Genomic DNA, 13,004 nt, shown 5'->3' with positions numbered 1-13,004 from the left:
TGCTTAAAAATCTATTTTAATGGTGTTCTCAAGAACAACAATACTCTGCATTACAAAAGAAAGAGGTATAAGGTACATCTTTTACATATAAGAAAAAACTTACAGCAAAGGCAAATATCTTTAAACCAAAATAAAGCTATGTTGTTCCCTACAGGGAAGCTCCAGGTGTTTGAGGTTACTCAGCAATTCACTTCCAACATTCATAGAAAAAGATGAAGGACAGTCAAAATAGTTATTCTACTATATCAGCTTTAAATATCGACGACTATCAACACTTTAGCAATAAAATTACAAATATACAGAAAACCAATCTGCTACAAACACAGCCGATAGCAAAAATACAGAAAATATGCAGAAATTATGTTTTCTATTCACAAATCCGGATTCACCCCCACATTCCACTCGGTCCTGAAATGGGCATCCACACACTGACAAAGACAGAACACAATGGTTGTTTTACTTCAGAGTGGGCAGAAGACAAATCTATGCACTCCTCACAAACGTGGACTAACCCTAATCGTACTAATTGTTTGTTGCAGAACCACGGTCCAAACAAGGGAACATGTAATATTACCATTAGCATCTGGGTACAAAGCTGAGTGAAGGCGATGCTCGGGTGTGCTGCTGGGGAGGGCCTGGCTCAGCAGTCAGCCCATGCAGTCACCAGGAACAGAAAGCAATCCATGCAGCATTCACATGAAAGGCCAAAAGCAATCACTGGAACTGTTTTCTCAAACAGCAGACTTCGGGAAAACAGAAAAATACTCTTGCATTCATTGCAATGTCATGCCCTGGAGCCGTGCATTACGAATACAGAATGCTACAAATGCGTGCAGCTAGCCCCCGGCCTACCTCCTCGGTAACTGCTAAATTAAAGTAATACATACATAAGGATGGAGTATGGTTTTATTTACGTAAGTTTCGACAGGAAAAGGAACAATGAACTGCGACTGGACCACCAGCACGAAACTGCATTTCTGAATAATTTAAAGCCTCAAAACAGCATTTCTTTCTAAAAATCCTTCATTTCAGTGAAATGGTTTGTAAACGTTGAAGACGTACGTTTATCCACCCTACAGCCTCAGCAGGAAATAGACTTCAGGCTTCTCGTCGCCGTCGGGCTCCAGCTGCAGCAGGGGGCTGTGCGCACACAGCCGCTCAGCACAGCCGCGGTGCCAGGCAGCACACGTGCCCTCAGGTCGGCCCCGGCCCTCTGCTGCCTCCTCAGGGAAGCTGCCCAGGTACCTGGCTATGTAGGAGCCCGTCGAGTGCCTGTTGACGACGTGAGGGGACGCCGAAGGCTTGTTCCGAAGGACGACCCCCGCTATGCTGCCTGCGGTGGAAGATTTTTGCTTGCTGGCCTCCTGCCTCTCCTTGGCACGGCTGGCGATGTTCCGCACTCTGCTCTGGCTCCTGGACGACAGCTTTCTGACCAGTGCCTTTGGGCAGTCCTCGTCGAGCCGCCTGGAATACAGCATCTGCTGGCTGTCGTCCTGGTCCAGGGACAGCAGCTTTCTCAGCTGTTCCGTCAAAGCATCCGTAGAGTGCGGTCTCATCGTCTTCATGGCAGCGAGCTTCTTGTCTCTCATGCCAGATGTGACAAAGCTCCTACTTATGTACTGATACTTACTTTCAAAATTGCAGGAAATATCTTCCGATGTCAAGTCACCAAGGCTCTTGGACTTGCAAGGGCTGGTCTGTTTGATGGCTGGGGAGGGTGGGAAAGCCAACGCGCCTCTGAGCACTGGTGAGTGCACATCGAGTTGGGACCTCCTGGAGGTACACATCAAATCTTTCTGCTCATCTGCGTGACGATGATGTAGAAAACCAACATTTTCACAGGCCGGAAAAGGGAGCTTGCTTCCCGCAGTCCTAAAGTTATCCGAGCAGTCCAGGGCAGCAGCACAGAGCCCAGCACTTGCACAGTTTCCAAAGGTCCTCTCACCACAGCACCTGCTGTCCTGCTGCTGCCTCAGTTTTAAAGGGGAAGCCAATTGGCTCACATCTTCCCTTTTGTACGCGCACGCAGTTACCAAGAGGTCTTGGGAATCCCCACCTAACTCTACAAGACTGCTGCTTTCCGAATTCTCGCCCATGGGAGGGTCCACAAGCATCTCCTCAAAGATGAGGCTACTGGAAGCAAAAGAACCCGCAGAGCCGGGGGCTTCCCAGCTTGTTTCACATTTTCTTTGGGGATTTGCATTCAGCAAAGAGAAAGGTGAAGAACAAAAAGAGCTAGGCAAGTTATTTTCTGCACTCTTTGACTTCTGCTTGCAAACTAACCCACTGTGGGTCTTAAATTCAGAACCGGGTGTAAGAGTTGCCTCGTGGATAATTGTGTACACAGAATACTCCGCAGTCTCGGGGCTGGGGAACACGGCAGAGTCTGGAGTTGAAAATAACGGGGACTTGCTGGACTGTGTGGCAATGAAGTCCTTCTTACAGGGAGTGCTGAGCTCTGCAGTCAGTGTGCGTGTGGCCACAGCACTGAAGGCCCGGCTGCCAGCGCCAGGGAGCATCGGTGCGGTGAGGCTGGTTTGGTCATCGGTGACATCCAGCTGGCCGATCAGAGCTGAGACAGCGCTGTCCATCTCGCTCTCAGTCACCAAAGAAACTTCGTCTATGAGGCGGGAGATGTCGCTGTCTTGCATGGTTGAAGAGGAGCATAAACCAGGAGCATCAGAGTAGACGGCAGGAGAACTATCTGTCACAGAAAGACACGCCACAGTGCTTCTGTGGATGATGTCATATTTGAGATTTTCAACCTCCTCTACTTTTTCAGGAAGGCAAGTCCTGACAGGAGTTATTTTCTCCTCACACCTGTTTGTGTCATCTGCCCTTCTACTGCCTGCACAGCTCTTGCCCTGTATTTTTTCTGTGATGCGCTCAAAGGCAGAGTCCGGAATCGGAGGCACCGTTTCAGCAGGAAGGAGACTTTCCTGATTGCTTATGGGGCGGTTTGTTTCGGTTACATCACTTACAGCAACCGAATGCTCGGGCTGCTCCTGGGGTACAAGGGAAAAATCAGCTGTAGTTTCCTTCTGGGCGCTCTCCTTTTTCAAGGGAGATGCCAAGTTTGAATGATCCGCAGTTTTCTCAGAACACGTGAAAAGAGATTCCTTCAAGTTTGTTTCCTTCTCAGTTTTATCGCCATCACTGTTGGCTAAATTAAACGAGAAACACGTTAGTTGCATACAACGTTTTGTGCTTTGGTTATGAACAACTACTTTGTCCTCAGACAGACAAATGGAGAACATAAAATCAGGTACAGTTGTGACAGAACTGTTATGGTGTTGCGCAGGCTTAGCCCAAATTATCTGTGACATGAATAAATGGAAAAATACAACTGCAGGCACTTCACTGAAGCTTCCTTTGAATGTCTATTACATCAAGCACGTGATGTAATACGTGTTGCAAATAATGTTAATGAGGTACCATATCATCGTTGGCACGTGGCATTACCTTCAGCTGTGTTCCTATTCAGATTTGTACTATAAAGAAGCATGGCAATAAAAACAGAACAAAACAGCTCTGTTAAAAAAACATAATACTTTGAAACAAGATGCATGCTTAAAAGAGCTCTGAGTATAAAGCGTCAAGCAGCTGGACTCCAGACACTGCTCTTTACATATAGTTATTGCAAGAGATTAAAATGTAAGGATTTAATTTCTGATCTTCTATTAGCATACTGCATTCATAAGAGAGCAAGATTTTGAATTCTGTGGAAATACGTAAGATTTTCTCAACCAAATCTTCTTATTTGTCTTTATTTGCCAAATCCCAGCTCCATGACTCACTCCTAGCTTTGAAGCTTTTAATTAAGCAATAAATCTGATATAACATATACTCTTTTTTACGTGCACTAGCGATCAGGTACCCTAGAAGAAACAAGAGAAGCCCTGATCATTCTGTAACAGTGTCTGAAACCCCTCGTTAGAGACAATTTTAATAAGGGCTTTAATAAGGTTCTACGGGCTGATCTCCAAAATTTGAAAAGTTCCCCCAGCCTATCAGTGTGCCTACACAAGGATGGGAGAGATGTAAGGTTTTCCCATTTGTAGATTCTTTTCCCTACAAAGAGCATGGGAGGAAGTGACAGCACACCGACCACTTTGCAGAACTCCACCCAGGTCCATGGAGGTATGTTTAGCCTTACCATTTTAGTAAGAAAGACCTGTGCTGAACAGCCAGCCCTCTCCATTCTTCGCTGCATCCTGAAATAACGAGCACTCCATTGGACTGGTAACCTCCATGAGGGTGAAGCTGCCTCCCAGACTGAACCGAAGTTACTTTGGGAGAACACCCAAGCCTAGCTCTATCACACCTTTTCTTGTCAAAGCTGAAGGTAAGTTCTTCCAAAAATGGGCAGTGGCCCTTTGGCACAGAGAAGGCAGAAGGTCCTGCGGCTACAGCAGAGGCCTCCATCTAACATTTCATCTTTGTGTCTCACTTTTTATGCCTAAGGAGGCCAGTCCTCCTCTATGGGGGTCATGGAGCAAGCCATACAGACACTCCAATGGACAGAATCTACTTCCTGAAGCAGAATTTTAGGTCATCCCACCAGAGTTGTGTTATTTTCCTGTAAAAGAACACCAACAGCTTCCAAAAAAGCGTGGAAGTTTCTTTTAAATTAATATTCTGTCCTTACTTAAAGCATCTGCAGGAAGAAATGTGTAAATAATGCCTACAACCACTGATAGGAATGACTGAGCTGTAACAGCTTCACATGCTTATCCAGAGAAAATCTTTCTATTCCAAATGCAGCATTTTCAGAGTTAACTTCCTTTTCAGGAACATTCTTTTTCCTGTCTACAGTCTCATATCAGGTTGGTAAGAAATAAAAAAAAAACAACCATGTTTAATTTTGTTTTCAGTTTCTCTTTAGTGACTTCTTTTGCAAAGTGACGTCCATATTATAAGTTCCTTCAAAGCCACAGACAAGGGCAGGTAGAACAAACATGGCTTAACAACACATTCCCACCTGAGCTCAGCTGTCCTGCTACACATAGCTCCTGGCATTGGCAGAAGCTGCTGCTGTGCAGCTGGGAGAGAACACTCAGAGCAGAGCAGCACTTCTGTCAGCCACCATCCAAGCCAGGTTCTCACTGTGCTCTCCTCTTACCAAGTAGGACAGACAGTGCTTCTGGCTGCCTGTGCCTGTGGAGGAATAGCCCTATGGGGACCAACTCTGAAAAGGTGCAGCTGCCAATACTGACCAGAGCTGGGCACCTGGCCAGCCCGTATGAGAGCACACACCCCTCCCAGACAAACAAAAACCAATCCCAAACAGCAGCGTAGGTGGCTTAGACTATGTGCAAGCTCAGGGTGCAGGCAGCAGGCCTAACAGACTACAGCCATGGTATTTAAAGCTCTCTAGACGTATGTAAATATTCTAGTACATCAAATATTATGCATGCCACTGAACACACCAAATTTGCTGTTGTCAGGGGAATGGCTTTCAAAACCCAAACTAGTGATGCTGAAAAGACTTGGGGAAAAGGCTATTTTAAGCTTTGACTTGTGTATCAAGACTAAGCAAGACTAAGATTTTATCTTAGTGCTTTCCATTTAAACTCAGTTACTAAACTCATTTACTTTAAAAGGACAGCTGGGTACAAAGTCTGGCCCTACCGTCCCTGTTTTTAGTGACTTTTGAGAGTGTGCACTGGTGTCTACATATTTTGCAACCAAAGCCACATGCTGTGTGATATTCTTCCTCCTCGAAAATGAGAAGAAAAAACACCATGCCAGCAACTTTTCCTACGCACACTGACAATAAGAAACCAGAAATTGGTGAAGACTATTTGAACGTGGGCTCTTAAAGGAAGAACCAATTTTTCTTTCTCACAACAGAATTTGGAAAGTGTCGTTTTAAGAGCACTTCTAGAAATTACTGTAATTCATTTGCCTGGTTTGGAGACAGCTTTCCACCGTCACCCCAACTGAGAGCATTCCACTCATCAGAGAACTCGAGGAGATTAAAAATGCTAGGATCTCAAGCACACATCATTTTGCCCAGCAACTCTTTAAAAAGTTGAATAAAACTACTTGTATATAAACTGCATAATCAACCCTCTTAATAGACTATTTCAACTTCAGTACACCACAGTTAATTCTGGAAATCTCTTACCAGTTGCACTGTCTTTTCCTTTGGCATCTTGAGCAGTTTCATCTTCTGTGCACGGCAGTCCTACAAGAAGGAATTTGTCCACTGGCATAGAAGCAGGACGTGCTTGCAAACTCCGGCTTGTACGCCTTACAACTCCTTCTTTGTCCTTCAGGTCTGCTGGTTCGGATGCACTGTCTTTAATTTCAGAAGCTTCCAGAAAACCCATCTTGCTTTTCTTTCTACCTTTTGCTGGAGCACTGGCCGTGCGCCGGAGAATTCGGTCACCAATAGAACGCTTCCGTACATAATGACCGCTGCTTTCAGCAGAACTGTGCTTTGGGTTCTTGTTAAACAGCCCTCGGAGTCCGATCAGTTGCTTACTCTGAAAGGACAAGAATAACCAGGGTTTCAAGTGAGTTCAGACTACTACAGAAGGGTGCAGTGGAAAAGGCTGCTTTCTGAGCATTTATGAATGATGAATACAAAGTTAAAACGCAGCAAAGCAAAAATTCACACCAAGCAATTCACATCTACTCTGACCAAGGAACTATCAGCATAGGTCTCCATGAGTTCATGCATGTCTGTGTTTCTCCTCATTAGGATGGCAGCCTGCCACAAATACAAGAGAGCTTTGCTCAAAGTCTCCTAATCAGAGATGACAATACTGTAAGAAATGCACAGCAGTGACAGGCTAGACATTAATTTGAAGTTTTATGCATGGGCATCATCAAAGCAGTACTCAAATGTTTCAGAGTTTGAATGAAGAATGATGTAGCTTGGTAGTTACAGATCATGCGATTAGGAACCATTCGAAAATCTGTGCCCAGCAAGTTAAAGTGCATGCTAATGAAGTCTACCTTTGTGGCTCCTAGAAAGTGCAATATTGTGTAACTGGGATTGAGGATTAAGGGGCTCCACTGAAAAGCAAAAAATGCAAATACATTTGGCTAATATTTTCAAGACCACAATACAAGCAATTAAGGTAAATAATGCATCAACTGTAAACGTAATTCTCTACAGCAAATTATTTAAAACTATTTATTAGGGTAATGTCAGTCTCTCATAGAAATTTGACCAGACATCCTTATTTACAAGGATGGCAATGTAGATTTGGACCGTTTATACCTTAGAAACAATAATGTAGTCCATCATTAAGGCAAGCATTAGATGATAGATTAAGTTACACAAGATATCAAATCTCACTCAGAATTTTTTCCATCTTCTTGTATTAACATTTGTCCTCACTATGAAGCTACTCTTTGCTATTTTGCTTTGAAGAGCACATGAGCCAAGAGCAATAAACAGGCTCCCCTCCAGACAATAACCAAAACTCGACACTTTACAGACGTGTACATATCTACATAATATGCTGCAGATGTAACCCAAGCTGTTTACTGCTACTACTCTTTTAACACAGACTCAGTAGTGATGAAGACTATCTGGAACACTAAAAGCTTCTCTTTGTGCACAGTGCACATGAGGGTCAGACACAGTCAGTGCCATTCTCTCCAACATCTCCCTGGCAGTAGGAACACTTCCAGGGGCAAGAGCAGAGAGTGCACTGAAACACTGATCCTTGTGCTGAAGCAAGGATGCCAAGAGCAAGACACACATCTAAGTGGTTTAAAGGGCCATCCCTAGATCATTCAGCCATCTAACGAGATCAGTGTGGATAAAGGTAATGGAGTTAAGTGAGGATCTGGATTGCATCAAATCTCAGCCCCTGCACCCTGCCTATGTTATCTCCTCTCTGTGCTCAACTGAGATTTCCCTGGGTTCTTGCAGAGCTGTGATCTTACATACAGAGATAACTACAGTGCTCCAGAACAGACAAAAAGCTGCTGGTCAGAAATAGCTTTGACATAATATTTTCTGCATCTGCTCTCAAGAGGGAGAAAGACTGAGAGCTAACATTCTTTTCATCCATACCCTTAATTGATCATTATTATTTTTCAATCACTACAAAGGTCCATTTTATTTTAGTGGCCTCAACTTCTGTGTGTTGTTGACCTCCACTGACCTCCTGTAAGCTGTTCACGAAGGCAGTTAAAGCAGAGAAAAAGCACTGTGCTTACGTTTTCATTTTAAAAACAAGCTTTAAAATAAGTAATCTTTCAGAAAAGCAACAAGGGGTATGCACTAAAACCTATAAGATTTATGACAAATTAGCCCCTGTAAATAGCTTTTCAAATACCAAGTCCTGGTGCAGTTACAGTCCTCAACTCATTCCATCCCTGTATGAACGATTTCTTTAAACCTTACTACTGATCAGTTGCAGAGTTAGCTAGGCACTACATAAAAAACACATTGTAAACCCTACAAAACATTTTAAATGCACTGAAATTCATTTTTATCAGAAGAAATAAAGCAAAAAGTCATAATGCACATGCACATTTGCAAGTATACCTACCTTCCCATAGATTTCATTAATGGTTATGTGAACAAATATGGAAGCTTCTGTCAGCCCTTCTAAATACACATGTCGATAACCTGGTAAAATGAAAATATTGCATCCCAGTCAGCAGTATGTACTGTATGTACTGTATGTACTGGCAGTGAGCATCCGTAAAAGTGGAACATATATACCTGCTGTCTTTAATAAAAACTAGTATGTCCTTAGGAGTTTTCCAAGTCTCAGAGTACAATTTGCCCCAAGTTAGAGACAGCAGAAATTTCCAAAATCACAGCTTCCCAAACTCAAAGCAACAGCAAATGCACAACCCTAACATTCCAGAACTGTCCAAGTTCATACATGAACTCTTAGAGATTTAGGCATACATACTATGTTGACACCTAAGTTTGTTTTCAGCTTGCAATTCAAAGCCATTTGATCTTTGTTTAAACATCTAATTCAAGAAGAACACATGGGACTAACCAGGTACAAGACTGCTAAAGGCCAGCGTTCTTTGTCCAACGAAGTCTCGCCCAATGGGGTCATGATCCCAAACAAGAAATCGAACCAAAGCTATTTCAGGCATATGGATGGTAAAAGTGAGCGTTTCCTCCCAAACAGGATTAAACCCTATAAAACAAATGGAGCAGAAAGTTGCAGAAACACAGTCAGAGCAAGCACTGGTCTCAATTTTCATGAATCATAGCAAGAGGCACGAGAAACAACAGACCAAATATGCAAATGAACACTCACTCATACATTGCTCATCTATGTCTACAATCTCTAAATCTCCATTACAGAAATAATTGAGAGTGAGAGATCCATCTCCCAGGCAGCTTTTACCAAAAAGTGGTTCTGGTTGTGTAGGTGGCAGGGGCAGCAAGGCAGAACCGTGGTAAACAAACACACAAAAGGAACTACCCTCTTCCACCCCCCCACCGTATATCAACTGCTCACAAAAGCTAATGGCCACCTCCCCTGCTGCAGCAGGCTATCCCACTCTGTTCTTCCCCCCCTTCCCATAATGGGGGAGGTGGCTGTAAAATTATTTGGGTCATGATTCGTTTTCATTTTATTTGAAATTATACATGTATTTTACACATCAAAATATTTGGAATTTCTGCCTAAAGGAGATTTTAAAACAATCTAGAAAACAGATATTGTTTTCTAGAGAACTAAAGCAGTTCTCACTCGTGTCTCCTGCACCAGAAATTCTGGTCAGAAAGCAGAATTAATTTAGAAGAAAATCATTTGATTTCATCAGGTAAGAAGTTCTACAATTTACAAAGTAATAACAGATACTGAATCATTTGTAATTACTTCATATTTTACTCTAAGAAAAGGAAATCAGTTGATTATCTTACCATTGTCATCAACCACCCTGGTCTGATCTTTACAGCAGTCAACAGGTAACCCAATAATTTCCACCTCGACAAAGGGATCTATTATCTATTTTAGAAACAACAATACTTTAAAAGCAAGCCAATGATATAAGTGAAGGTCAATCCTTAAGGAATCTCACACAAATAATTAAATTCCTATTCAAGAACCGTTGCAATTTCCAAGAACACTACTCATGCAACATGGCTTCACAAACCATAGTGCTGTGTGGTTTATAGTCTCAAGAACCAAGGCCAGCTATGAGTCATTTTCAAAATACAAAACAAATTACTTCTTAAACATTGCATATAGGATACAGACTCTGTGGAAAATGCTAGTATTGATGACTGAAAGCTTGACAGTATCTGAGAGTTATCAGTGGATTTAAATAAGGAGAAAAATTCTTTGAGTCAAAGGCTGCCATGTCATTCTAGGACCTGCCATAAAAGCATTTGTAGATAACAGAGTGCTTTACCTCTCCTCTGTCTCCTAGCATTGAGTCAGGAGGCTTAGGCAGCTGCTGTCCACTGATGATTTTCAGGATGAGCTGCTTCTTAGGACTAGCAGGAAGTGGATCTGAAGAATAGGGGTTGAATGAGCCTGAAAGTTGGCAAGCAATGAAAGCAAGTGTAAGGGTAGATAGATACACTAAATAAATGATACTCCCCCTCACCCCCACAAGCAATACGTATACACACAGCACACATTAGCTACTAACTTCAGAGCACGGAACAACTGTTAATGAATTTTAAAATTCTTTCCATTTTAAAGACAAACAAAAACCCCTCACATTATTACAAGACAAATACCATCCTTGCTAATAAGGAGGGTTTGGAAGACTAAGACTCCCACCCTAAAAAAAAAATTCTACAATACAGTAACCTTACAAATGCTCAATAGTTACAACTCAGATCAGCAGTCTTCGCATTTCTCGCACATCTGCACAGACGTTAACAAGAACAAGTAATTAGGGTTGAGTTCTTTAGCTAGCTTCAAACACCCAGACTGCCTCTGACATTTCTTCGTTACCTTTATACTTATTACTATTTAGTAATAAATACATAGCTGGACATTACCTTTGCACATCTGCTGAGGTTTGAGGACGTAACCACAGTTGCCATTTACCCTAAATTTTGCTTCGTTTAATTGCATCATACGTCCCTCAGACTGGTAGTTTAGTGCCACTGTTAAATGAGAAGACTTGAGTGTCACTGATAAAGATCATATTTACTTAGCACAAAGGCAAGAAGTGAGAAATAAGATTCTCATGCAACACCCACCTAGCTGGCAACCAACATTCCAGTAAGGTAAAGGATTGAAATTGCTGGAGTCAATCCGATACGCTGATGGATAAACCCTTGTAAGCTGTTTCTGGTTGTAAAGCATGAACTGTTCAGCCTTCTGCTGCACTGCTTGGTGGGCTCTTGTTTCACTGAATGACAGCACATTCCCTGTTGATCCTGAATGCATTGTTAACCAACAAACAAGTTACAAAGCAATCCCAGGGCACGGAGGCCTGAACTCAGACCTCAGTTATACTGGTATTAATCAAGGGGAAAGATTAGAGTTAGTCCAAACTTACACTGATAGATTGTCTTGTCATACTCAACCCATATACAGTTTAACTGAAGGGCACCGGTTTCCTCTTTCAGGAGTGCCTTCTGTTTTACTCTCAAGTTTCAAGAATTGCAAGGAAAGCCAAGCAAGAGTTCATACTAATTGCCAGGGTCTTTCCTCCTGCAAAATCCCAGATGTGAGTGCTTTGAACAAACTGCAGACATCTACTTACCATCATCTACTATATCCTGGGCTGCCACAGAGTTTGTGTACACCACTAGGTCAGACAGAGCTCGGCACAGCTTCACAGTTTTCCTTCGACGAGTCAGTCTACTGATTTATATTTAATACATAAAACAAAGCAGGAGTTTTTCAATATTGAAAGCATAAATGAATTCCCTTTATTTTTCATCATTAAAGAAACAAACAGCTGTACAACTGAAGCTGCAAAGAAGGGTGCAGTAAGCAGGGAACTCCGTGGGGCTAGTCTCCTTACACAGGGTTCTGAGCAGTCTACAAGATGACTGTTCCCCCTGTACCTTCAGTCACAATGCACAAACAACATTTTTTATTTACACCATAATGAAATAGCCAAACAATGCCTTCTCCAGACAAAACAAAGGCAGACAGCTTTGAGTTGCCTCTGTAAAAGGAGCTTTTCAGTGACAGCAAATGCATTCTCAGTGGCGCTTTTTTGATTGCTTTTTCTTCACATTCTCAGATGTAATAAAGCTGACAAGGCCGTGATGTATCCTTATTTAAGCTAAAGCAGTTTTCTTTGAGCACTATTTACAGCATGCAAAATGTAGATTGGCATTTTTCCATTAGGAAAGTATTACTATCACATTTCCTTTCAGTTTAAGGGTAATTGCTATTTGCAACCTACAAAAGCCTACATATTCAAACTATCAGGCTAAAGCAGTCACAGCAAAACATACCCCAACAGAGCTGTCATAAATGCCTTGCTCGTAAAAACAGACTTAGGCCGTGATATATACATATTCATAACAAAATGTTGTTATTAATCCAACTGAGCTGAAAAACTGCAGTGACGCTCAGCTCACCTGTGCAGCTGTCCTGCTTCCTTTCCAGAAGAGTTTTGCTGATTTTCATCATCATCTGATGTGCTACATTTGGATGTTGCCTTCCCTGTTTTCTGATGGGAAAGAATCAAGCACAACTAGGTCACTATGGGGTATTTCTGCAAGGACACACCACTTATCCACGAACCCAGAGAGCAGGTCTACCTGCTGGCCAGCAGCTCGGGCCAAGCTGGAAGAGAAACATTTCTGCAAACCAGGCACCCACTGCAGCATACCACGCACACTGCAGCTTCCCTCCTGCCACCAACAGGCTGTGGGTGGCGATAAGTTGGTGGGGGAACAGAGAGGACAGCTCTCAGCTCTGCACTGCTCCACTGGTCCTGCTGGATTTCCAATGGCCAGTACCATATTTAACAAACAGCAACACACAGTAGGATGTCCATGTGCAGTGTACTGCATTCACCTATGCTTCTCCCTCTCTCCCTTCACAATTTAGAGAATTTACCAAATGCACTCACGGAGT

General features: G+C 42.7%; 1 protein-coding gene across 10 annotated transcripts in view; it reads right to left on the bottom strand.

Annotated features, from left to right (window-relative positions):
• PLCH1 (phospholipase C eta 1) overlaps window positions 1-13,004 on the bottom strand; it is a 63,684-nt gene continuing 50,680 nt past the window's right edge. For 7 of the 10 annotated variants that reach the window (XM_025153769.3, XM_025153768.3, XM_015291817.4 and 4 more), the window contains 11 exons: window positions 12,503-12,594; window positions 11,671-11,771; window positions 11,162-11,341; window positions 10,958-11,065; window positions 10,357-10,481; window positions 9,866-9,950; window positions 8,985-9,131; window positions 8,520-8,599; window positions 6,967-7,026; window positions 6,131-6,491; window positions 1-3,163 (listed from right to left, as the gene is read on the bottom strand). In XM_025153769.3, coding sequence (XP_025009537.2) covers window positions 1,074-3,163; window positions 6,131-6,491; window positions 6,967-7,026; window positions 8,520-8,599; window positions 8,985-9,131; window positions 9,866-9,950; window positions 10,357-10,481; window positions 10,958-11,065; window positions 11,162-11,341; window positions 11,671-11,771; window positions 12,503-12,594 — 3,429 coding nt within the window. In that variant the 3' untranslated portion in view covers window positions 1-1,073. The remainder of the gene's footprint in view (window positions 3,164-6,130; window positions 6,492-6,966; window positions 7,027-8,519; window positions 8,600-8,984; window positions 9,132-9,865; window positions 9,951-10,356; window positions 10,482-10,957; window positions 11,066-11,161; window positions 11,342-11,670; window positions 11,772-12,502; window positions 12,595-13,004) is intronic. The other 3 variants (XM_025153770.3, XM_422832.7, XM_025153774.3) reach the window with 2 other exon arrangements.

This window comes from Gallus gallus, chromosome 9 (genome assembly GCF_016699485.2).
Source record: "Gallus gallus isolate bGalGal1 chromosome 9, bGalGal1.mat.broiler.GRCg7b, whole genome shotgun sequence".
Taxonomy (NCBI): Eukaryota; Metazoa; Chordata; class Aves; order Galliformes; family Phasianidae; genus Gallus; species Gallus gallus.
This window is presented reverse-complemented; position numbering and strand designations above follow the sequence as displayed.